The 24,569-nt window shown below is 25.1% G+C and overlaps 1 protein-coding gene across 1 annotated transcript in view; it reads right to left on the bottom strand.

Moving 5' to 3' along the window:
- Positions 1 to 3,769: 3,769 nt before the first annotated feature.
- Positions 3,770 to 24,569, bottom strand: part of LOC117179354 (RNA-binding protein 39) — a 41,537-nt gene continuing 20,737 nt past the window's right edge. Inside the window, exons 4-8 of the mRNA XM_033371048.1 lie at positions 24,430 to 24,540; positions 19,967 to 20,174; positions 14,954 to 15,220; positions 14,518 to 14,870; positions 3,770 to 5,400 (exon numbers count right to left, since the gene is read on the bottom strand). Coding sequence (XP_033226939.1) covers positions 5,103 to 5,400; positions 14,518 to 14,870; positions 14,954 to 15,220; positions 19,967 to 20,174; positions 24,430 to 24,540 — 1,237 coding nt within the window. The 3' untranslated portion in view covers positions 3,770 to 5,102. The remainder of the gene's footprint in view (positions 5,401 to 14,517; positions 14,871 to 14,953; positions 15,221 to 19,966; positions 20,175 to 24,429; positions 24,541 to 24,569) is intronic.

Below are 24,569 nucleotides of genomic sequence, written 5' to 3'. Positions count from 1 at the left end.
TAGTCCGTTTAGCGTGCAATCGACTCGGGATACTTATAAGATACTACCATGATTTTTTCAGATTTTTTGGTCCAAAAATAAATCAGGCCAAAAACCGGCCTTGCCGACCCTCCCCCTTTAACACAATTTAGGTAATTTTGTTTTAATAAATTTACAACAAAAAAAAAAGATTTTTTTTCTCTTCAAAATTCTCTAACCATTTTCCCAGACCGATCAATATTTATTTAAAGACGTGTGTTTTAATTTTGTAGTATTTTTAATTCAGAAAATTTCATAAACGGAATAAAAAAACTTCAGCAGAAAATTGACGAAATTTCAATCGAAAAGGACGAATTTGACCAAAAAAGATGCAGGGTTATTTATATTTACAGTTTAAATTTTACATTAAAGCATTCAAAGTAGACCCATGGAATTCCAAACTTTTAAAATTGAAGTTTAAGAGTTTTCAATTCAAAAATTGTGTATTTAAATACATTTTCAATGCTCTAAATAAAAAAAAATCAATTAATGAACATGAAAATTTTCAAAATTATATTACTTTAAGTATTTTTAAGCTAGACACATTAAAAAATGAAAAATAATTTTTTAACTTAACACTTCTGTAATTAGAAGTTAAATTATTTTTATTTTAAATAGTTTAGGCATCCTTCAAAAGATAAAACATTTTATTTCAAAATCTTGAAAAATCTAGAAGTGGTTTTCAATTTTTCGAAATACAAAATAATTTTTGAATTTTTTGTCAGAACTTTGAAATATATTTCAAAATGAATTGAATGTTGTCTATAACTTTTAGAAAAACCTGCAAATTAGAAAAATAATTAAATTTGAATTTATAAATAACAATAAGAACACTTATTATTTGTAAAAATATTAGAGATATTTAGAAGTTTTAAACAGTTTCAAATTAAATTTATGTTTTTCACTTTGAAAAATTATTATAACAGAAAGTATAAGCTGATTTTAAGAGATTAAAAAAATCATCAAAGAACATGGAAGATTTGAAGGATTTCATTTATTTTGCTGGATTTTTCTTTCTGTTTAAATTTTTTTATTTATCACATTAGCAGAGTTCGAAAAGACGAATTTTTAGTCATTTTTTTCTAAATTGGAAGCGATCAATTATTTATTACTTATTAAATTACTTTTATTTTAAATTGTTTAGGCATCCTTCAAAAGATTTAAAATTTTATTTCAAAATTTTGAAAAATCTAGAAGTGGTTTTGAATTTTTCCAAATTCATTTATTTTGCTGAATTTTTCTTTTTGTTTTAAATTTTTTTCTCAATTGGAAGCAATTTTCCTTTTTCAAATTTTCATTAAGTTTAAGGGAAGGGAATGTTTTATTTTCAATTTTTTTTGTATTGGAAATGGGAAATTTTTTATAATTAACATTTTTATGAGTTGGAAGGGAGAAATTGTGGATTATTTCTATTTCTAAATTTAAAGTGGCTATTTTTTCTTTTCAATTTTTTTATGATTTGTACAAAAATCAATTTTATAGATTTGACATTTTTAACCACGAAGTCTAATTTTCAGTCAAAAAAAAATAAAAAGTGCATCGAAATTGTTAAAACTTCAAGCCAAAAACGAATTTTCTGTAAAAGAGTTGAATATTTTTACCGAAAAATTTTAATGTTTAACAAAAAAGTTAACTTTCAATCAAACAGTTGCATTTTTAACCAATAAAGAGGATATTTTAAACCAAAAAAAAATTTCTACCAAGAAAGAAACAAATTTTCAACAAAATAGTCCAATTTTAAACTAAATAAATAGATTTTGAACTAAAATTATGAACTTTCGAACCAAGAGGACGAATTTTAAACCAATTAAGATTTTTTAGCCAAGAAAGAAAAAGTTTTATCTAAATTATTAAACTTCCAAGCCAAAAAGACGAATTTTCTTTGAAGCTAAACTTTAAAAAAAAACGAATTTTCGAACAGGAGATTAATTTTCTACCAAGTAGGATAAATTTTCCATAAAATACATGCATTTTTTTAAACAAATAGTTGAATTTACAACCAAAAAGGAATAAGTTTTTAAAAATTGAATTTTTTCTATAACTTTTATTAGAAAATCTCTGCAAATTAAAAAAAAAATTAAATTTGAACTTATAAATAAAAATAGAACACTTATTATTTGTAAAAATATTCGAGTAATTTTAAGAGATATCTAGAAGTTTTGAAAAGAGTGGAATTGTGAAAGACTACAAAAGAATATAATTTTCTGAAGATTCTTAGGAAAATTGAAAATGATTTTTCACTTGGAAAAATTATGAAAGATTTTTTTAATTTGCAGGATTTTCAAAAATTGTAGGAAAATTTTGATTAATTTTAAAATATATTTAGAAGCTCTGAAAGAAATGTTGACACACTTCGTTTAAATTACTTGAAATAATTTCAAGTTTTTAATTAAGTTACTTATGCGTCAAAATTTAAGAATTTTACTTATAAATTAAAACATTTTTTAAATATAAAAATTAAAATTGTAACGCTAAAAGATTAAAAGTTCTTCGAAAATGTTGCTAAATATTAAATATTTATTCTTTTTCTACATTAAGAAGTTTCAAATTAAATGGAATCAAAATTAAATAATTTACTCACAATATTTTTAATTTAATAAAAACCTTTAATTATTACTATATTATTATGGATTTATTTTTAAGTTGAAAATAGTAAAACGCAAGTTTACATTTTTTAACAGATGAAAAATATAAATGATATATTAATAAATTTATTTATAAAATTTAATATAAAAAAATAATATAAACTCTGAATTAAAAATATATTATTGATAAATTATGAAAATTTTTATTTAAAAATCTATTATTTTTCAGAGAGTACAAATACATTTTTTAAATTATTCATTTATATTTACAGTTGATAAAATAAAACTATCAAAAATTTTCAACTTTAAATCCTTTTAATTTTTAATTGCCTATATCCTCAAAACTGCACTTTAATTATTTAACAAACTGTTAAAATCGAACTTCGGCCGATTTTTCTTCTGAAAATTCGTAAAATTCCCGGTTTCCCGGTTCGGCAGCCACCCTTTTTTTATAAAAAAAAAATCTTCGACTCTGAATACTTCTAATTTTTAATATCTTTTAGTCTTTAAAACTGCATTTTAAAATTCTTTAAATTAAAATATATACTTAAGAATTACAAATTAACAATAAAAAATTTTTTTAATGAAAGATTTTTTTATTAAGCATTCTAAACTAAATGATATAATAATTTATAAAAATCACAATTTAGAAAACTATTTAAAAACGGTTGAAATCTCAGTTGGACACAATTTTTAGGATGCAAATTTTGTAAAATTCCCGGTCAAAAAATAAATTCACTGTCATTTCCCGATTTCATAAAATTCCCGGTCATTTCCAGGTTTCCCGATCCAGCGGCTACCCTGGAAATACTACTTTTACTCTAAAAATCACTTGAAGTACTTTCTTTTTCTAAAATTTTGAAGAAGGAACTTTCAAATTGGGACAAATTCTGACCCGGAAGAGGGATTTAAAAAAAATTCCTTTCTTCTAAATCTAAATTATGATTCTTAAAAATACTAAAATAAAAATAATAAAATATAAAAATATAATAAAAATAAGAAATAAAAAAATAATAATAATAAACCCATCAGAATAATTATTCTAGGATAAAATCTAAATTACCTCAGTAATTCAGATAAAGGATCAGTAAATAATTATTTAAAAAAACATCTATTGTATTTCACATTAACATGATTTATAATAGAATCAAAAGTATACATCCATGTTTTTGTGTGTTTGAGTTACATTACAGTAACACTTTATTCTATATTAAGTTAATTTACAAAAAAATATATACACGCTACTTTATTCACTGTCTCGGAGAGAATAAAGGAAACGAGAAAGATCTGCAGACTCACACTCAAATACCTCCCGCCACCGCCCGCCCGCGCCCGTCTACTTGTTGACACAAAAATCTTCAAATTTATTCTTTTCTAAAATTTTAAAATCTCAATTACTCACTCACTCTCCAATTACTTCTCAACTATATACAATTGTAATTTCTTCCTGGGGATGATGCAATTTTAAGATTTCAACCAATTTTGAGCCCGCACAATAATAAATTGAAATTAGAAACTCGATAAAACTCAAAACTAGTATTAGCAGAAAGTAGATTGTCCACTAGAAAACATTCAGTTCCACGCAAAACGCGTACTTAAAAAAATTCCAGTAACATTAATTTAACTACATATATATATATATATATATTTTTAATAATACTCTTACGACCGCCTTAAATGGCTAAATACCGATCAATTTTCCCTTTTTCGATGACTATGTGTGTTGAACACATCGAAATATCCGATTATAAAATCGTGCAGCAGTGGGCACACAAATCGTGCAGCAGTGGGCACAAAAATCGAGCAGCAGTGGGTATGCTCGTATTTTCTGTCTGGAAAAAAAACACCCTCCCCCCGAAAATTCAACTATGAAGTCTCTCATAAATTTTCTGCAGATCTCACTTTCTCACACATATCGGTAAAAAAATGTAACAAATCTACGGGTTTGTTACCTAACCTAAAGACTCGTCATCTCCATCAACTCTCCCCTCCAACAAAAAGTAGCCTCCCCCCCCCCCGTGCTTGTGAATAAATCACAAAGAAAAGAAAAAAGAAAAACATTACACATGGTGTAATTTTATGCATCATAGCTCGCACTCGTATTCAACGAGAGAAGAAATCTCGACAAAATTTATGACATTTCCAGTCAAAAATTTGTCCCTAATCTCATTTTCAATCGCTTCTCTCAAAGTGCCGCTCTCTCTCTCTCTCTCTCTCTCTCACTTGCATCCTTTCGCTGAGGATTTATCTCTCTATCTCAGATCAAAAAACAGAAAAACCAAGGCATGCACCAAAAATCGTCTTTGGTACATTTCTTCCAAGGGCAAATTATTTACAACACGTAACTCTAGAATTTGGCGAGAAAAAAAGAACCAAAAGAAAAAAAAAAGCAGCGAAAGGATTGACCGACGAGACGCCCGCACAACTGATTGGCAGACGTAAAATTTGAATCACAATTTCTCCCTTTTTTTTTCGTTTTTTTTTTTTTTTGTTTTATGATCACATCCCTCGTCGGGGCGCACTTGGAACGAGCAGCTGAAGAGCCGTCATCGCGTCGGGGAATAATGAATGATAGTTGACAACCGGGACATAGGCGGCAGTAATGACCCGGCCGGCAAACCATCGGCCGTGCAACGAATTCACAGCGGCCACTGCTGTTGCGATCGATGGACACTTGACGTAAACGTTACCTTGTGGCGAGGCTTGGTCGACGTAAACATGTAAAACACCTCCGTGTTTGTTACACTCTTCAATCACGTCGTCGCGAATCTCCTTGGCCCAATTTGGATTTGTTTCACTAGAAACAAAAAAAAATAAATAAATAAATAAACAAAAATTCAATTAAATTAAGGGCCGATTCCACCAGCTGTAATTAAATCCATGATTAGCTAATCATGATTATTTTTTAATCGGCGTTTTAATCGCGATTAACTTGTGGCGCGTCCCAACCATGAATTTTTAACCTCTGGTTAGCTAACCGTATGCTCTATTCGCAATAAGTCTAGTTTCTGCGTGCTTCTGTTGTAATGATGATTTTGATTGGCTGATTTCGAACTTGTATTCGCGCGCAAAATATACCTCGACCGCTCACGAACGACAAGCGGCGACGCGTTTTTTTTTTTATGTATATCATTTCCAAATAAATGGACAGGAATTAATTATCGATTAAAATTGAATATAAGTTGTGTGAGTACAAGATATCATTATAAATTCGATCAATATTTTACACTCTACTTGAACTTCAACTTGGAGGTTATGTTGACTCCCGTTAATGGCCGGTTAAGTTAATCGACGATTAGACTTCTTTAATCATGTTTTAAAAGTTGGTGGAAAGCAATATGCTGATTAAACTAAGTTAATCGATTATTAAAATTTAATCACAGTTGGTGGAATCGGCCCTAAATTAGTCAAGATTACGTCGATATTCATCAACGATTCGCAAGATTTGACTCAATTGTAGGCCTCAAACTACTCACTTTCAGTCATCACAGTACCCCTACTATTGTCGTCAAAAAAGGTGAATAGGTGACAAATAGGTTATAAACAAATTTTAAATAAGACAAACAAGTTGTAATTTGTCGTAAACCAAAAGATGCCCAGAAGTTTTTTTCTTTAATTAAAACGGCCACCCTGAAAATTGAGTATTTACATTTCCACTGCGTACTGATTTTCAATTTAAAAAAAGTAAAAACCATTTTTTTACAACACCCTTTAACTGTTTACAACATAGTTAAATCCGTTACCAAATTGTTGATTTTTCCAAGAAAAAAGATCAATAGTCTGTATTTTTAAACCATAAAAGTTCCATTTTTAACCAAAAAATTAATCAGATGAATTCCTACTGAGAAAAATTAATTTTTAATTAAAACAACAACAATGAAAACGAATTTTATACCAAAAAGTTGCATTTTATACCAAATTTTTTAATTTTCAACAAAATTAGTCTAATCCTCAACCAAAATAAATCTTCAATTAAGAAGTTGCATTTTCAATCAAAAAAGAGTAGAAATTTCTACGGAAAAGTAAATTTTTTACCAAGAAAAAATTTGCAGTATACGAATTTGTTGAATTCTCAAGCCAAAAAGCCTAATTCTAAATAAAAAAATTTAATTTTAAAAACAAGAACACGAAATAGCAACAAAAAAGTTAATTTACAATCAATCAGTTGACTTTTTTAATAAAATATTTGAATTTGTAGTTTTAAAAAACTTGTTTACAACAAAACGAATTTTAAATTTAATTTTGTAACCAAAAAAAACGAACTTTCAACCAAAACCTATGTTTGTGAAATTTTTTGTGTTCGTTTTAAATAATTGAAAATCTTTTGAAATATCAAATTTATTTAAATATTTTAACATTATTTAAAATCTTTTAAATCTGGTGTTTTTTTTTTTTTTGTTTTTTTAATCTTTTGCGATTCTTGAAATCTTTTGGAATCGAAACGAATTCTTTAAAATATCTGTGAAATTTTTTTTATCCATTTCAAATCTTTTTAAATTTTGGTAAAACCTTTGAAATCTTTGCAACATTTTTTGAAATCTTCGAAACCTACTTGAAATCGTTTAAAATATTCTAAATGTTTTGAAATCTTTGAAATTTTGATGTAATCTTTGAAATCGTCAAATCTTGGAAAATGTTTTGAAATCTGGTGTACCTTTTTTTAAATCTTTCTTTAAACTTTGCCTGTGAAATTTTTTGTGTTCGTTTTAAATCATTGAGAATCTTTTGTAATCTGAAATTTATTTAAGTCTTTTAAAATTGTTTAAAATCTTTGAAATCTGTTGTTTTCTATTTTTTGAGATTTTTTGAAATCTTTTGGAATTGATATGAATTTCTTTAAATATTTGTGGAATCTTTTTTATTCATTTAACATGTTTAAAACAATTGAAATCCTTCAAAATTTTGGTAAATCCTTTGAAATCTTTTTAAAATCTTTAAAATATTTTAACTTTTTTTTTTTAATCTTCTAAACAAACTTGAAATCGTTTAAAATATTTCAAATGTTTTGAAATCTTTCTGAAATATTTTAAAACCTTCTAAAGAAGCTTGAAATCGTTTAAAATCTCGAAAAACATTTTGAAATCTGGTGTTTTAAATCATTCAGAATCTTTTGCAATCTCAAATTTATTTAAATCTTTTTAAATTGTTTAAAATCTTTTAAATTCTGTTTTTTCTTATCTTTTGAGATTCTTGAAATCTTTTGGAATCGAAATGAATTTTTTAAAATATTTGTGAAATCTTTTTTATTCATTTAAAATCTGTGGAATCTTTTAAAATTTTGGTAAAATCTTGGAAATCTTCGTAAAATGTTTTAAAATCTTTATGAAATAATGTTAAAAATCTCTGAAATATTTGTAAAATTTTGTTGAAATCTTCTAAATAAACTTGAAATCGTTTAAAATATTTCAAATGTTTTGAAATTTTTATGTAATCTTTGAAATCTTTGTGAAATCATTCTTTAATCTTTATGAGATTTTTTGTGTTGGTTTTAAATCATTGAGAATCTTTTGAAATCTAAAATTAATTAAAACCTTTTAAAATTCCTTCCTTTAAAATATTTCTGAAATCTTTTTTTATTCATTTAAAATCTTTAAAATATTTTAAACCTTTTTAAATTTCGGTAAAATCTTTGAAATCTTTGTAAAAAAATTGTTAAACCCTTCTTAACATACTTGAAATCATTTAAAATATTTCAAATGTTTTGAAATTCTTGAAATCTTATTAAATCTTAAGACATCTGGGGCACTGTACCCACCCTTTTTAAAATATTTCAAATCCTATTTAAAATATATTTAAAAAAATAAAATAGAAAATAATTTTAAAATATTTAAAAGCCTTAAATCCTTTTCAAAAGTCTTGGAAATCCCAAAACTTTCTTTAAAAATGTTCAAAACCCTTTTTAAATATTATAAAAGATTCCAATTATTTTTCAGGCTTTTGAAATAACTAATTTAAGAATCAAAACTAAAATATAAATTCAAGATTCTCGTGAGAAATTCGACGACATTGTCCCGTTTTTTTTTTTCTCTCAAAATTGCTCTAAACCCTCCCGTTTAAAACCCAACTAATAAAAAAAAATCTAAAAGAGGAAACAACTAGAGTTCTTAAATTCCCGAGATTTTAAATTCAGGTTATATAACCGAGAATATGCCAGAATTTAGGAGAATTTAAAAGAATTTAAGAGAATTTAAAATTTTATGATTTTTAACATAATATACAAATTTAAAATTTTCAAATATATTGATTTATTTCAAACAAATAAAAAGTTTTCTCTACTTTAAAAGATAACTCTTTAATAAAATACTGGAATTTTCAACAAAATAATAGAGTTTTTAACATAATATTTGAATATTTAACCTAAAAAGACGAATCTCTAACCAAAAAAGTATGACTTTTTAATAAAATTGTTGAATTCTCTAGCAAATAGTTGCATTTTTATCAAAAAATATGAAATTTATCTTAAGGCAGAAGAATTTTTATTACAAAAAAAAAATTGAGTTTTCATCCAAAAAAGATTCCAGTTAATTCAGTAACATCAAAAATTGAATTTTTGTAACAAAAAAATAAGTTTCTACGAAAAAAATTAAATTTTCAATCCAAAAAAAAAAAGGAATTTTTTCAACCAAAAAGGATGATTTTTGAACAAAACAGTTCAATTCTTTACCAAATAGTTGCATTTTTATCCAAAAAATATCAAATTTTATTCTAAAACAGATGAATTTGTAATAAAAAATAATTTCTTTTATAAATAGAACTTTCCTCCAGAAAATATATCAGTTCCTTTTTCAAGATCAAAATATACATTTTAAACAAAAAGTAAACTTTCTATGCTTAAAAATTAAAAATCTAAAACGGAAAAATTTTTTAAGTTAAAGATTTTCGAATTGAGCTTTCTAAACTAAATGATATACTAATTTATAAACATGAAAATTTTAAAAATTATTTAAAAACCGGTTGAAATCGAAGTTAGTTCTTTTTTCTACAAAATAAATAATTTTAAAAAAAAATCATTCACTTTGGTTTAAACAATTCATCTTTTTGGATTGAAAGTTCAATGTTTTCGTAGAAACTTATTTTATTTTTACAAAAATTCCATTTTTGATGTTATTGAGTTAACTAAAATTTTTTTTTAATGAAAACTCAACTTTTTTTTGTAATAAAAAATTCTTCTGCTATAAGATAAATTTTTTTTTTTTATAAAAATGCAACTACTTGGTACAAAATTCAACAATTTAGTTAAAAAGTCATCCTTTTTGGTTAAAAATTCCTCTTTCTGAATTGAAAACTCAATTTTTTTTGTCCAAAATTATTTCTTGTTTAAAAATTCATATTTTGATCATAAAAACTCGACTAAAATATTTTTCAACAGAAAATTGAACTAGTTTTTGGAAAATTTATCTTTTTAATTTAAAACTTTATCTGTTATAAAAATTTCATTTTTCTAATGAAAATACCACTATCTGGTTAAAAATCGTTCTTCTTTCTTTGATATTTCAACTAATTTGTTTGAAACATTTGGTCGAATCGCTTTGTTAAGAAATCACTTTTTTTTGTTAAAGATTGAAATTTCAAGTTGAAAAGTTATTTCGTTGTTTAAAATTTTAATTATTTCGTTGAACATTAATCTTTTTCCATTGAAAATTAAACTACTTGGGTAAATTTTCTACGAAATAGTAAAATTTTCATGAAACTGAAATTGTCGAATTTTCAAAAATTATAGAGTTCAAAAATTTAGATTAGATTCCAAAATTATAAATCCCTGTTAAAATTTTCAATACTCTAAATTAAAGAATCAATCAATAAACTTTTTAAAAAATTCAAAATTATATTATTACATTCTTTTAGGCTAGAAACATATTTTCAACTTACAAGTTCTTAAATTATATTTCAAAATCTTGAGAAATCTAGAACTTCTACATAACTTTTAAAATTAATTGAATTTGTCCTACAACTTCTAGAAAATCCTGCGAATTTAAAAAAAAATTTCCTTCAAATTTGGATTAAGTAATTTTAAGAGATATTCAGAAGTTATAAAAAAAATTGAAAGTTAATTTATAACTTGAAATGATATCAAAAAATTTCAACAAAACAACAAAATGTAGATTTTTTCACAGTTTTCAAACAAAAAATGGCGAAGATTTTTAAGAATTGTAAAAAATTCAAAAATAAATAAATAAAAAATGTTCTTAATATTCCCAGGGAAATTGAAAATAATTTTTTATTTGGAAAAATTATTTTAACCCAATATTTAAAAAGATTTTAACAGATTTCCGAAACTGTCTACATTAAAATTCAACAATTTCGTTTACAAATTAAACATTTTAAAAATAGAACAATAAAAATGTTAAAGTTTAAAGATTAAAAGCTTTTCGAAATTTTAACAATTCAAAACTTTCTCTTTCAAACAATTAAGTTTCAAATTGTTTACTTTCAAATATTTAGCTTCAATTTACTCGTTTTAAATTAAGAGTTCAAAAATTGCCAAATATTAAATAATTATTCTCTTTTCTTACTTAAAAAAATTCAAATTAAATAGGTTAAAATGGAATATTTTAGACTTAAACAATATTTTGTAAGCCTTTAATTACGATTATAGTTTTATTAAATTATTTTTAAGTTGAGAATAGTTTATAAAATTTCCATCGTACCTTTACATTTTTTAATTACGAAATAAAATAATCCAAAATGAAGAATTTGTTAAGTAAAAGATTTTTGAATAACCCATTATAAATTAAAAGATAACACAAAAAACGTATTTTCAACTAAAAAAGATCATCTATCAACCAAATATTAAATATTTAAATTCAAGTATTTTGTTGAAAATTAGTCTAATTATTAATTAATTAATTTTTTTCGCTTAAAATTCAACATTTTCGATGGCCCCTAATCAGTCATTAATTTGTAGCCAATTACCAAAGAAGTTAAAAAAATATTTTTTAGGGAAAAGTAAAAAAATAGTGGCATTATTAACAGACAATTTTAAGAAAATAGTGCCAAGTGTAATTTTTTTCGAAATAGCAGCAAAATGAGTGTCATCGCTAAAAAAAATGTGTGTTAAAAATCGTTCTTCTTTGTTTGATATTTCAACTAATTTGTTTAAAACATTTGGTTGCTTTGTTAAGAAATCACTTATTTTGTTGAAAAGTTACTTCGTTGGTTAAAAGTTTAATTATTTTGTTAAAAATTATTCTTTTTCCATTGAATATTAAACTACTTGGGTCAAAGTTAAATTACACAGTGATTTTTTTCATTGAAGACTTACATCTAGTTGAAAAATTAATTGTTAACTGTAAAAAACTTTTTCTCTTTGTTTAGAATTCATTTTCTAACAGAAAATGCAACTTTTCCATTTTTTAAAATCTATATTTTTTATTTAAATATTCACGTTTTGTTTTATAACAAAAAATTATTTTTCAGTTTGAATGAAAATAGTATAATAGCTTGATTTCTAACCAAGCAGTTACATTTTTATAAAAAAAAATTTAATTTCTGCTAAAGCATGTTCAACTTTAAAATATTTTCAAATCTTTTTTTCAAAAAAATAATTTTAACTTTAAAATACAAAAAGACAAACTTTTAAAAAACAGAGTTGAATTTTCAACCGAAATGTTAACGAAAAAATGCAATTTTTTTATTAATTAAAATAAATTTTCAAAGAATTTATTTCTCGGTTATATTTTCGGTAATATTCTCATTCTCGTTTCCGTTCTCAAAGTAACTATAACCGGCTCAGAATTCTAGAAACAATTTACTTTTGCGGGTCAAAAATGTTGGAGAGCATGAAACACAACTTTCTGGTTAAAAAACGTTCTTCTTTGTTTGATATTTCAACTAATTTGTTTAAAAAATTTTCTTGCTTTGTTAAGAAATCACTTTTTTTGTTGAAGATTGAAATTTCAAGTTGAAAAGTTATTTCGTTGGTTTAAATTCTAATTCTTTCGTTGAAAATTAATCTTTTTCCATTGAAAATTACTACTTGGGTCAATTTTCTACGAAATAGTAAAGTTTTCATAAAAATAGGATATAATAGCTTGATTTCTAACCAAGCAGTTACATTTTTATCAAAAAAAAAAGGTTTAATTTCTGCTAAAGCAGGTCAACTTTAAAATATTTTCAAATTAATTAAAATAAATTCTGAAATTCTCATGAATTCTCATTCTCGTTACCGTTCTCAAAGTAACTATAACCGGCTCAGAACTCTAGAAACAACTTACTTTTTTGTTTAAAAAATTTGCTTGCTTTGTTAAGAAAAAACTTTTTTTGTTGAAGATTGAAATTTCAAGTTGAAAAGTTATTTCTTTGTTTAAAATTCTAATTCTTTTTTTGAAAATTAAACTACTTGGGTCAATTTTCTACGAAATAGTAAAGTTTTCATAAAAATAGTATATAATAGCTTCATTTCTAACCAAGCAGTTACATTTTTATCAAAAAAATTTAATTTCTGCTAAAGCAGGTCAACTTTAAAATATTTTCAAATCTTTTTTTGAAAAATTAATTTTAACTTTAAAATACAAAAAGACAAACTTTCAAAAAACAGAGTTGAATTTTCAAGCGAAAAGTTAACGAAAAAATACAATTTTCAAATTAATTAAAATAAATTCTGAAATTCACATGAATTCTCATTCTCGTTACCGTTCTCAAAGTAACTATAACCGGCTCAGAACTCTAGAAACAATTTACTTTTACGGGTCAAAAATGTTGTAGAGCATAAAACACAACTTTCTGGTTAAAAATCGTTCTTCTTTGTTTAATATTTCAACTAATTTGTTTAAAAAATTTGCTTGCTTTGTTAAGAAATCACTTTTTTTGTTGAAGATTGAAATTTCAAGTTGAAAAGTTATTTCTTTGTTTAAAATTCTAATTCTTTTTTTGAAAATTAAACTACTTGGGTCAATTTTCTACGAAATAGTAAAGTTTTCATAAAAATAGTATATAATAGCTTCATTTCTAACCAAGCAGTTACATTTTTATCAACAAAATTTAATTTCTGCTAAAGCAGGTCAACTTTAAAATATTTTCAAATCTTTTTTTGAAAAATTAATTTTAACTTTAAAATACAAAAAGACAAACTTTCAAAAAACAGAGTTGAATTTTCAACCGAAAAGTTAACGAAAAAATACAATTTTTTATTGATTAAAATAAATTCTGAAATTCTCATGAATTCTCATTCTCGTTACCGTTCTCAAAGTAACTATAACCGGCTCAGAATTCTAGAAACAACTTACTTTTGCGGGTCAAAAATGTTGGAGAGCATAAAACACAACTTTCTGGTTAAAAATCGTTCTTCTTTGTTTGATAATTCAACTAATTTGTTTAAAAAATTTGCTTGCTTTGTTAAGAAATCACTTTTTTTGTTAAAGATTGAAATTTCAAGTTGAAAAGTTATTTCGTTGGTTAAAAGTTTAATTATAAAGAAAAATTATAAAAAAGTTTAATTATAAACTTTATAAAATAAAAGACAAAATTTTCAAAAACAAGAGTTGAATTTTCAACCGAAAAGTTAAAAAAAAAATGCATTTTTTTATGAATTGAAACAAATTCTCCGAGAATTCTCTAGAAACAACTTACTTTTGCGGGTCAAAAATGTTGGAGAGCATAAAACACAACTTTCTGGTTAAAAATCGTTCTTCTTTGTTTGATAATTCAACTAATTTGTTTAAAAAATTTGCTTGCTTTGTTAAGAAATCACTTTTTTTGTTAAAGATTGAAATTTCAAGTTGAAAAGTTATTTCGTTGGTTAAAAGTTTAATTATAAAGAAAAATTATAAAAAAGTTTAATTATAAACTTTATAAAATAAAAAAGACAAAATTTTCAAAAACAAGAGTTGAATTTTCAACCGAAAAGTTAAAAAAAAAAATGCATTTTTTTATGAATTAAAATAAATTCTCCGAGAATTCTCTAGAAACAACTTACTTTTGCGGGTCAAACATGTTGGAGAGCATGAAACACTGGGTGGCAATTGGTGGGGCCGCTTGCGGCGGTGGTGGTTGCGGCTGGGTCAAAGCCGGCGCTGCCATATTCAGGGCATTTGTCGCCGCCTGGGGAATCTCCAGACCCGTACCCTCCGCCAATTTGAACATCAACTGCAATCGACCCGTGGCGCCCAGATCAATTCCACTCCGGTCCAACTCGTCCGTGTCAAGGAGGGAATTTCCCTGCATCAGATCCGTCCGCTCTGTGACATTGCCGACCTTCATAGGTCGGCCCGCCAGCTCAAAACCATTAAGTTGTTCCAATGCTTTTTTAGCATCGTCCGCGTTCCTGAACTGCAAAACAAAGGTTTTCTATGCCTGATTATTTTTGTTTTCTCTTTTTCGCGGCTCGCCAACACTTTCTCTTAGATACTTACAGTTAGAAAGCCGTAGCCTTTACTTCGGCCCGTCTCCGGGTCCATTATCAGCTGTATGTTGTCAATTTTGCCAAAAGGCTCGAAAATGCCACGCAGCATGTCCTCGGTGATGTTGAAGTGGAGAGAGCCAACGTAGAGTCGCATGGGACCTGTTTGACCCTTTGGCATCAGATTTGGCATTGAATTGCCCATACGATTTTTCTCCGCTTGGGTGTGCTGCACCACTATTGGTACACCAAGCAATTTCTGGCCCGATAAACCAAGTGCCTGGGAGGGGCAAAAACAAAAACAAAAAATCATTTAAGGGCATGTGACACAGCTAAATACCTATATTACCGACCTCACTTTTTCGGTTCACTGAATGTTTTTTTGAACCTAAGAACTTTTTTTGTAAATAAAATATCGAGCTGAAACTTCGGGAAATGTATTAGAGTGCAATAAAGTACGTTTAGGTACTGCATTTTGGTAGAAACTTCACTGAAAATTATTTCATCTTTTTACATACATAAAATATCGGTCTCGAACTTTGAGAAATGCAAGAGCCGAAAGAAAACTACGTTTAAGTACAAAGCTTAACAATAAAAGATGTAAAAAAAATATATTTCGACAATCAATTCCAACGGCATCAGCCGGTCACGTTGTACACGAAAATACGAAACCTGGCGGCCACTAAACGAAGCTCTAGAGAGTTCGTATTTTCGTGTACAACGTGACCGGCTGATGCCGTTGGAATTGATTGTTGAAATATATTTTTTTACATCTTTTATTATTAAGCTTTGTACTTTAACGTAGTTTTCTTTCGGCTCTTGCATTTCTCAAAGTTCGAGACCGATATTTTATGTATAAAAAAAGTTCGAACGTTAAAAAAATGTTGAGGTTCAGAAAAAAGATGAAATAATTTTCAGTGAAGTTCCTACCGAAATGCAGTACCTAAACGTACTTTATTCTACTCTAATACATTTCCCAAAGTTTCAGCTCGATATATTATTTACAAAAAAAGTTCTTAGGTTCAAAAAAAACATTCAGTGAACGGAAAAAGTGAGGTCGGTAATATAGGTATTTAGCTGTGTCACATGCCCTTAAAGTCTCCAAACTACTGGGTCAAAGTATCTCAGTAAATGTGCCTTTTTTGTAAATCGATAGTTCTATTTTCAATCAATTTTATATAGTTGTCAATTCGTTTTTATACCAAAATTACTCCCCTAAAATATTTTTGCAAAACAATTTTTAACAATTAAAGTTCTTGATCATTTTTTTTTTTCAAAAATGGATTACTCGCAAACGATTCAATAATTGAGTTATAAAAGTTTTTGTTACAAAGTATACTCTACGCTAAAAAAAATTGTTTGGTAGTAACAAAAATTTTTTTATTATTTAAATAATCGTTTATTTTAAACAATTGAAAACTAATTAAACTTCTGGCCGTTTTAAGCGAAGAAAAAAATTTCCGGTTCGCAAATATTTTTCACGGCCAATGAAATTTAAAAAATCAAACTGTATTCTAAACATTTGTCCATATAAAATAATAAACAATAGACAACATTTTAAAGCATTCAAAGTCTAGCCCTGGAATTCCAATCTTTTAAAATTGATGTTTAAGAGTTTTCAATTCAAAAATTGTGTATTTAAATACATTTTCAATGCTCTAAATAAAAAAATCAATGAACTTGAAAATTTTCAAAATTATATTATTTTAAGTATTTTTAAGCTAGACACATTAAAAAATGAAAAATAATTTTTTTTAACTTAACACTTCTGTAATTAGAAGTTAAATTATTTTTATTTTAAATAGTTTAGGCATCCTTCAAAATGTTCAAAATTTTATTTCAAAATCTTGAAAAATCTAGAAGTGGTTTTCAATTTTTCCAAATACAAAATAATTCTTGAATTTTTTGCCAGAACTTTGAAATATATTTCAAAATGAATTGAATTTTGTCTACAACTTTTAGAAAACCCTGCAAATTGAAAAAAAAATTAAATTTGAATTTATAAATAACAATAAGAACACTTATTACTTGTAAAAATATTAGAGATATTTAAAAGTTTTAAACAGTTTCGAATTAAATTTATGATTTTTCACTTTGAAAAATTATTATAACAGAAAGTATAAGAAGATTTCAAGAGATTTAAAAAATGATCAAAGAACATACAAGATTTGAAGGATTTCACTTATTTTGCTCTGGAAAATTTTTTTATTTATCAAATTAAGTATAGAGTTCGAAAAGACGAATTTTTAGTCATTTTTTCAAAATTGGAAGCGATCAATTTTTTATTTTCAACATTTTTACGAAGTTGCAAGGAACAGCTTTTTTTTTAATTGGAGGAAGGTTACTTTTGTTTCGTTTTAACATTTTTATTGCGCTTAAGGGGAAAATGGTTATACTCAATTTTTCTGTATCAGAAGAGGTTATTTTTTTTCCTTTTTCATTCCAATTTTTTTCTGAATTGGAAGGAAATTTTTATTTTCAATCGTTTTTGATTTGAAAAAGATCATTTTTTCCTTTTTCAAATTTTCATTGAGTTTAAGGGAAGGGAATTTTTTGTTTAAAATTTTTTTTTGTATTGTCTTTTTAATTTCAATTTTTTTCTGAATTGGAAGAAATTTTTAAAAATATTTGTATCTGAAGCAATGAAATTTTTATTTTTAATGGTTTCTGAATTGAAAGAAGTCATTTTTTTCTTTTTCAAATTTTCAGTAAGTTTAAAGAAGGGGAATTTTTTATTTTCAACTTTTTTTTTTAAATTGGAAATGATAAATTTTTCATAATTAACATTTTTATGAGTTGGAAGCGAGGAAATTTTTTAAATTTCTATTTCTAAATTGGACGAGGCTATTTTTTCTTTTTAATATTTCTATTGAGATAAAGAGATGATAATTTTTTCTGTTCCATTTTTTTCTGATTTACAAAATATAAATTTTATAGATTTGACATTTGTATTGAGTTAGAATGGAGGAAATTTTGATTTATTTTAAGAGAAAATTTCAAATCAAGAAGATTCATTTTCAAAAAAAAAAAAAAAATTCAAATCAAACGATGAATTGTTAAACCAAAAAGACTAATTTTCAACGAATTAAAATTTGTCATTAAACCAATAAAGAGGATATTTTAAAACAAAAAAAATTAATTTTCTACCAAGAAACAAATTTTCAACAGAACAGTCCAATTTTAAACTAAATAGATTTTTTTCTTTTAATTATTTGGTTATAATTTACTCTTCTTAAATAACCAGTGAAACATTGCTAAATATTAAATACTTATTATTTTGCTACATTAAGAAATTTCAAATTAAATGGGATAAATATTGAATAATTTAGACTCACAATATTTTAAATTCAATAAAAACCTTTAATTATGGAAATAATGGATTTATTTTTAAGTTGAAAATAGTAAAACGAACGTTTATATTTTTTAATAGCTAAAAAAATTCATAGAAATAATATATTATTAAATTTAATATAAAAAAATTATTTATTTATATTTACACCCTGTTTTAAATTTTTTTTTAAATTCTAATTTTTAATTACGTTTAACCTTTAAAACTGCATTTTAAAATTCTTTAAATTAAAATATATGCTTAAAAATTAAAAATCCGAAACGGAAAAATTTGTTAAGTAAAAGATTTTCGAATTCAGCATTCTAAACTAAATGATATACTAATTTATAAGCATGAAAATTTTTTAAATTATTTAAAAACCGGTTGAAATCGAAGTTAGATTAAATTTTTATTCTAAAAATTTTGTAAAATTCCCGGTCAAAAAATAAATTCACTGTCATCAGTTAATTTTTTAATCAAAAAGATGAATTTTCAACCAAGAAAATTTATTTTTCTACTAATGAAGATGAATTTTTCATCAAAATAGATACATTATCAACAAACAAAAATTGATTTTCAACCAAAAGTTGAATTTCTAAGTTTTCAGTTAAAATGATTAATTTAAAAAAATATTAATATTATCAAAATAGTTGATTTTTCTACAAAATAATTGAATTTAAAAAAAATTCATTCACTTTGGTTTAAACAATTCATCTTTTCGGATTGAAAAGTCAATGTTTTCGTAGAAACTTATTTTATTGTTTTTTTTTGTAATAAAAAATTCTTCTCCTATAAGATAAATTTTACTTTATTTTTTTATAAAAATGCAACTATTTGGTACAAAGTCGTCCTGTTTGGTTAAAAATTCGTCTCTTTGGATTGAAAACTGAATTTTTTTTTTGTCGAAAATTATTTCTTGTTTAAAAATTCATATTTTGATCATGAAAACTCGACTAAAATATTTTTCAACAGAACATTGAACTAGTTTTTGGAAAATTTATCTTTTTGATTTAAAACTTTATCTGTTATCGAAATTTCATTTTTTAAAATGAAAAGACAATTTTCTGGTAAAAAGTCGTTCTTCTTTGTTTGATATTTCAACTAATTTATTTAAAACATTTGGTTGCTTTGTTAAGAAATCACTTTCTTTGTTAAAGATTGAAATTTTAAATTGAAAAGTTATTTCGTTGATTAAAAGTTTAATTATTTTGTTGAAAATTAAACTTCTTGGGTCAAAGTTAAACCACAATGTGATTTTTTTCATTGAAGGCTTACGTCTAGTTGAAAAATTAATTGATAACTGTAAAAAAAAATTTTTTTGCTTGTTTAGATTTTATTTTCTAACAGAAAATGCTACTTTTCCATTTTTTAAAATCGATATTTTTAATTTAAATATTCACGCTTTGTTTTATAACAAAAAATTATTTTTCAGTTTGAAATTTCCTTTTTTTTTTGCGTAAAAATGCATCAGTTTCGTGAAAAATTAATTTTTTGTTGAACAGTCGTATTTTTTCTTTGAAAATTGAATTTTTTTAAAGAAAATTTGTCTCTTGCTTTCAAAGTTCAACAATTTAGATAAATTTTTATTTATTTTTTTAATGAAAATTCTTTTATTTGTTGGAAATTCCGTCTTTTTTGGCTTAAAAATCCCCGATATCGACAATTTTTCTTAAAAAATTTATTTTTAAAAATACTTACGAGTGTGACACTTTCGGGATCTTTGAATTCAACATAAGCGATGCCTTTGAAGCGTCTCGTTTTGTTGCAAGTAATCAGTCTAACATCTTGAACCTTTCCAACACTCGAGAAAAATTCTTCCAAATCCCGAGCTCGAATTCGCTGACTCAACTGCATACAAAAAACAGTACGAGCATCACGTTCCTCGGGCGTCAACTCATCATTCCTTCTGCAAATCGAATCAATAATTCAAACTCAAGAAACAAATTTAAAAAAAAAAAGCAGAAAAAGAAAAAAAAACTACATAATTCGACAAAAAGTACTTTCTCAATTTTTATTTTTGTTTTGACAGGGATATATTTTTAAACAGAAACATTAGTTTAAGAAAAAAAATAAATCCATGCCATTCATTTCATTTATAAATATTACAGGGATCACAGTGGCGATTCCAGATGGTTAATTTTAGGTTAGAAAAAAAGGAGATTTTTTTTTCTGTAAAAGGGGGGGGGGGGGAATTTTTAAGTATTTTTCTAAATAAACTAGCAGAAAATAATTTGAAATCCAGCGAAAAATGAACATTTGCATTTTTTAACTAAAAATTCAACTATTCCAGTATAAAATTCAGCATTCTAATTTAAAATTGATCTCTTTCGTTGAAAATTAATTATTTTCTTAACAATTGAACACTTTTGTTAGAAAGTGATTGTATTTGGTTGAAAATAAACTTTTCTGTTGAAAATTCATATTTGTCGGATGACATTTCAGCTGTCAACTAAAAAAAATCGTCTTGAGAATTCAAAAAATTTGGTTGAGATTTTTGTTCTTGATCATAATAAAAAAATTAATTGTTGAAAAAAAATAAACGATTGAAAAGTAATTTTTTGACTGAAAATTTATATTTCCTGATCGAAATCTAAACCACTTTCTACAAAATTCATCTTTTTGGCTTAAAAATTCAACAAATTTGGTTGATATTTTTTTATTTTGACTGTAGAAAGAAACAAATAAATTGTTAAAAAAATATTAACAGGTTGAAAAGTAATTTTTGAACTGTGAATTTAACTATTCCAGTTTAAAATTCATCATTCTAATTGATAATCCATCTCTGGTTGAAAATTATTTGGTGAAAAATTCAATATTTGGTTAGAAAGTCATTCTTTTACATTGAAAATGAATTTTTTAAATTAAAAATTCATGTGTTAGTTGAAAATTCAATGTCTTATACAAAAATTCGTCTTTTTTACTTGAAAATTCATCAATTCGACATTTTTTTTTCTTGATTATAAGAAAAAAATTATTAATTTTCATTATTTTTAACTATAATTCTGAATTTTTATCTGGAGTAGATGAACTTTCAACTAAAATTATTAATATTTAATTGGAATACTTGAATTATCAACGAAAATTATAAATTTTCAAACAAGAAGATTAATTTTCTACCAAAAAGGACGGTTTTAAAAAAAAAAGTATGAATTTTCAACGAATTAGTTGAATTTTTTACTAAAAAAGACAAATTTTCAACCAACTAGTTGAATTTTTATAACTAAAAAAATATAAATTTTCAGCTAAAAATGGAAAAGTTAAATTTGCAATTAAAAAAAAAATTATTTTTAACTAAACAAATGAATTTTTAACTAGAACTATTAATCTTGTGGAAAGTTGAATTTTGAACCAAAAAGATTAATTTCTAATTTTTTAAATAAAATAATTACATTTTCAGTTTATCGAAAAAATATTCCAGAAAAAAAACAACAATTTTCAACAAAATACTTCCAAATTTGTACTGTAATAATTAAATACTCAGTAAACAATTAAAATTAAAAATTAAAATTGTTTAAATTTTAAAGAAATAATAACATTTTCACTCCGAAAAAATTTCAAATGGACTGGACTAAATTAAAAAAAAAGCAATTGTTTTCCATAAAATGGGAACGAATTTAGATGAATTTAAGGGATGCGAGAATAATTCGATAAAATTAATGCAAATTCAAGATGAATGGAAAAAGTTCAAATGAATTCGAAAAATTTAAGAATGTGAAAAAACTTCATTGAACAATAAAGTAAAAACTTTTAAAAATTGAAAAAAATCCATTGAAATAAGTAGAATTTAGAATAAAAGCGAATTGAAAAAATTCCAGAGAATTTAAAGAAATTCAGGCTGATTTCCAAACAACTGGATATCACTTCAAATTTTTGAAAGCTTTACTAACTAAAAATTACTAACTAAAAAAGTGACTAATGACGATCAAAAATTCAGAAGAATTTCAATTAATTGGTTTTTTTTTAAATCCATTTATTTCAGTAACATTTGAGTTAATTTAGAAGGATTTAATGGAAATGATAAGAATTCGATGAAATTCATAAAAAATCAAGCTGCATTTGAAAAGCAATTAATAGTGAATTGAAACCATTTTAAAAATATCAAAAAATAAAAAAATCATTGACTGGAGTAGAATTAAGTAAATTTAGAAGAATTAAAGTTAATTAAAAATATTTCAAAGAATTTAGAAGAATTCAGGGTAAATTAAAAAGAAAATATGAAAATGCGGCTGACTACCAAACAATTAAAAAGAATTTAAATGAATTAAACAAATTTTCTAAAAAAATCAATTTATTTCAGTAAAATTTGAGTGAATTTAGAATAATTCGACAAAATTCATTAAAAAAAACAAGCTGAATTCAAAAAGTATTAAGTGAATTGAAAATCCTTGAAAATATGAAAAAATTCATTGAATTTAGTACATTTGAAATGAGGTCAGAAAAGTTAAAAGAGCATTCAAAAGAATTTGATGAAATTCCTAAGAATTTAAGAAGAGTTTACAAATCTTCAAGATGAATGAAAAAAAAAGGTTTTAAACTCCATTGAATAAAGGAAAATTGAATGCATTCAGATGAATTTATAAGAATTCAGGACGAATTCCAAATAAAATTGCAACAAATATTTGAAAATCTCTGCAAATCTTTGAAACCCTAAAAAAACCCTCACTTCTTATGAAATCAGTTAAAAATGTATCTGAATTTGTTTTTACTAACCCAAAATATTTCAAGTCTCTTAAAATATCTTGAAATCCCTTTACATTTTTAGAAAGAACCATTTATGTAAAAAAATGTAATTTAAAAATCCATTGCACTAAGTAAAATTCAGTAAATTTCAAAATTATAAATAAATGTTGTCTTCAAACAAATAATGTTAAATCTCTTTAAATCCTTGAAACCCTACAGCAAAATTCCTCACTTCTCGTGAATGAATTCTTTCAAACGCACTGAAACATTATAAAATCTCATGAAATCCTATGGATATTGAGAGTTTTAAAATCTCTTAAAATCATTGAAATTTGATAAAATACTATAAAATCTTTCAAAGTATCCATATCTTCCGAAATTATAGAAAATTCTGTATCTTACAATATTTCAAACACTTTGATAGCCCTTCAAATTATTTAAATTAATAAAAAAATCCCTTTCAATTAATTTCAAACAGAAAGAATACGCGTTTTGAACAAAACGTTTAATTAGTTAATATAAAGCTACTTTTACAAATAAAGAATCAATTTTATTGGTATGATAAGACACTGTAAAATGCAACATTTTTAGAGTGAAAGATTTTAGAATTACAGATTCTAAACTGAATGATATCGTAATAAAAAAGATAAAACTCCCGGTCAAAAAATAAATTCACTGTCATTTCCTGGTTTTTCCCGGTCTCATTAAATTCCCGATCCAGGGGCCCTTAAAGGGCATACTGGGTGTAAAACACCCAGCGATTTATTTGCGCTTTAAAAAATCGTACCAAATTCAAGAAAATGGAAGATATGCCGCCAGATTAACAAATGACATGAAAACCTATTTTTCTATGTCAATTTCACATAATTTTGATTTTTATAATTTTTATATGCAGTTTAAGATCAATAAAATCGTTAAATCACGCAAAATACGGTGTTTTATTTTTCATTGAATTGAAGCTTTTATGTTTTAAAATAAATACCTTCTTTGGAACGAACACTGCACGACTAATTTTATTTTTGAAGCGCCATATATCTCGGAAGTAATCAAGTAAAATTTTGAGTAAAAATATCAAAAACTTAAAAAGTTATGAATTTTAGAGTGAAATAAGTCATTCTTTCATTTTTCTTCCAAAAAGGATTTTTTTAAACTACTTTAAATTTTAAAAACTGTTATGAAACTTTTTTCTCCTTAAACTAGATAGATTAAACATCATTAATTGATTTTCTTGTAAAAAAAGTATCCAATACCGTCGGCATAGCACACATTTGAATACCCTTGGGTATCAAACACCCAGTATGCTCCTTGTATAATTTTACGGAAGTGCGCCCTTTAAGGGTAAAAGAAATATGGATCAAAATCTTGTAAAAATAAAAGGGACGAAAAGGGGAAAAAACGATTAGTTAAAAAAGGGGGTGGGGCAGACTGTGATCCCTTGCACTAAATTCATTTGCGAATGAGTATTAAAATTATATACTTACATTCCTAATGGACTGACGCCCTTTCCAAATGGTGGACGAGCTCTGGGAAGAGTAGGAGAAAATTGGGTCAACATTTTTTTTTTAAATCGCAGCTGTGTTTCATTTGGATTTCTCCAATTTAAAAAGGAAGAAAAAAGGGG

The sequence above is a fragment of the Belonocnema kinseyi genome, chromosome 9, assembly GCF_010883055.1.
Source record: "Belonocnema kinseyi isolate 2016_QV_RU_SX_M_011 chromosome 9, B_treatae_v1, whole genome shotgun sequence".
NCBI lineage: Eukaryota > Metazoa > Arthropoda > Insecta > Hymenoptera > Cynipidae > Belonocnema > Belonocnema kinseyi.
This window is presented reverse-complemented; position numbering and strand designations above follow the sequence as displayed.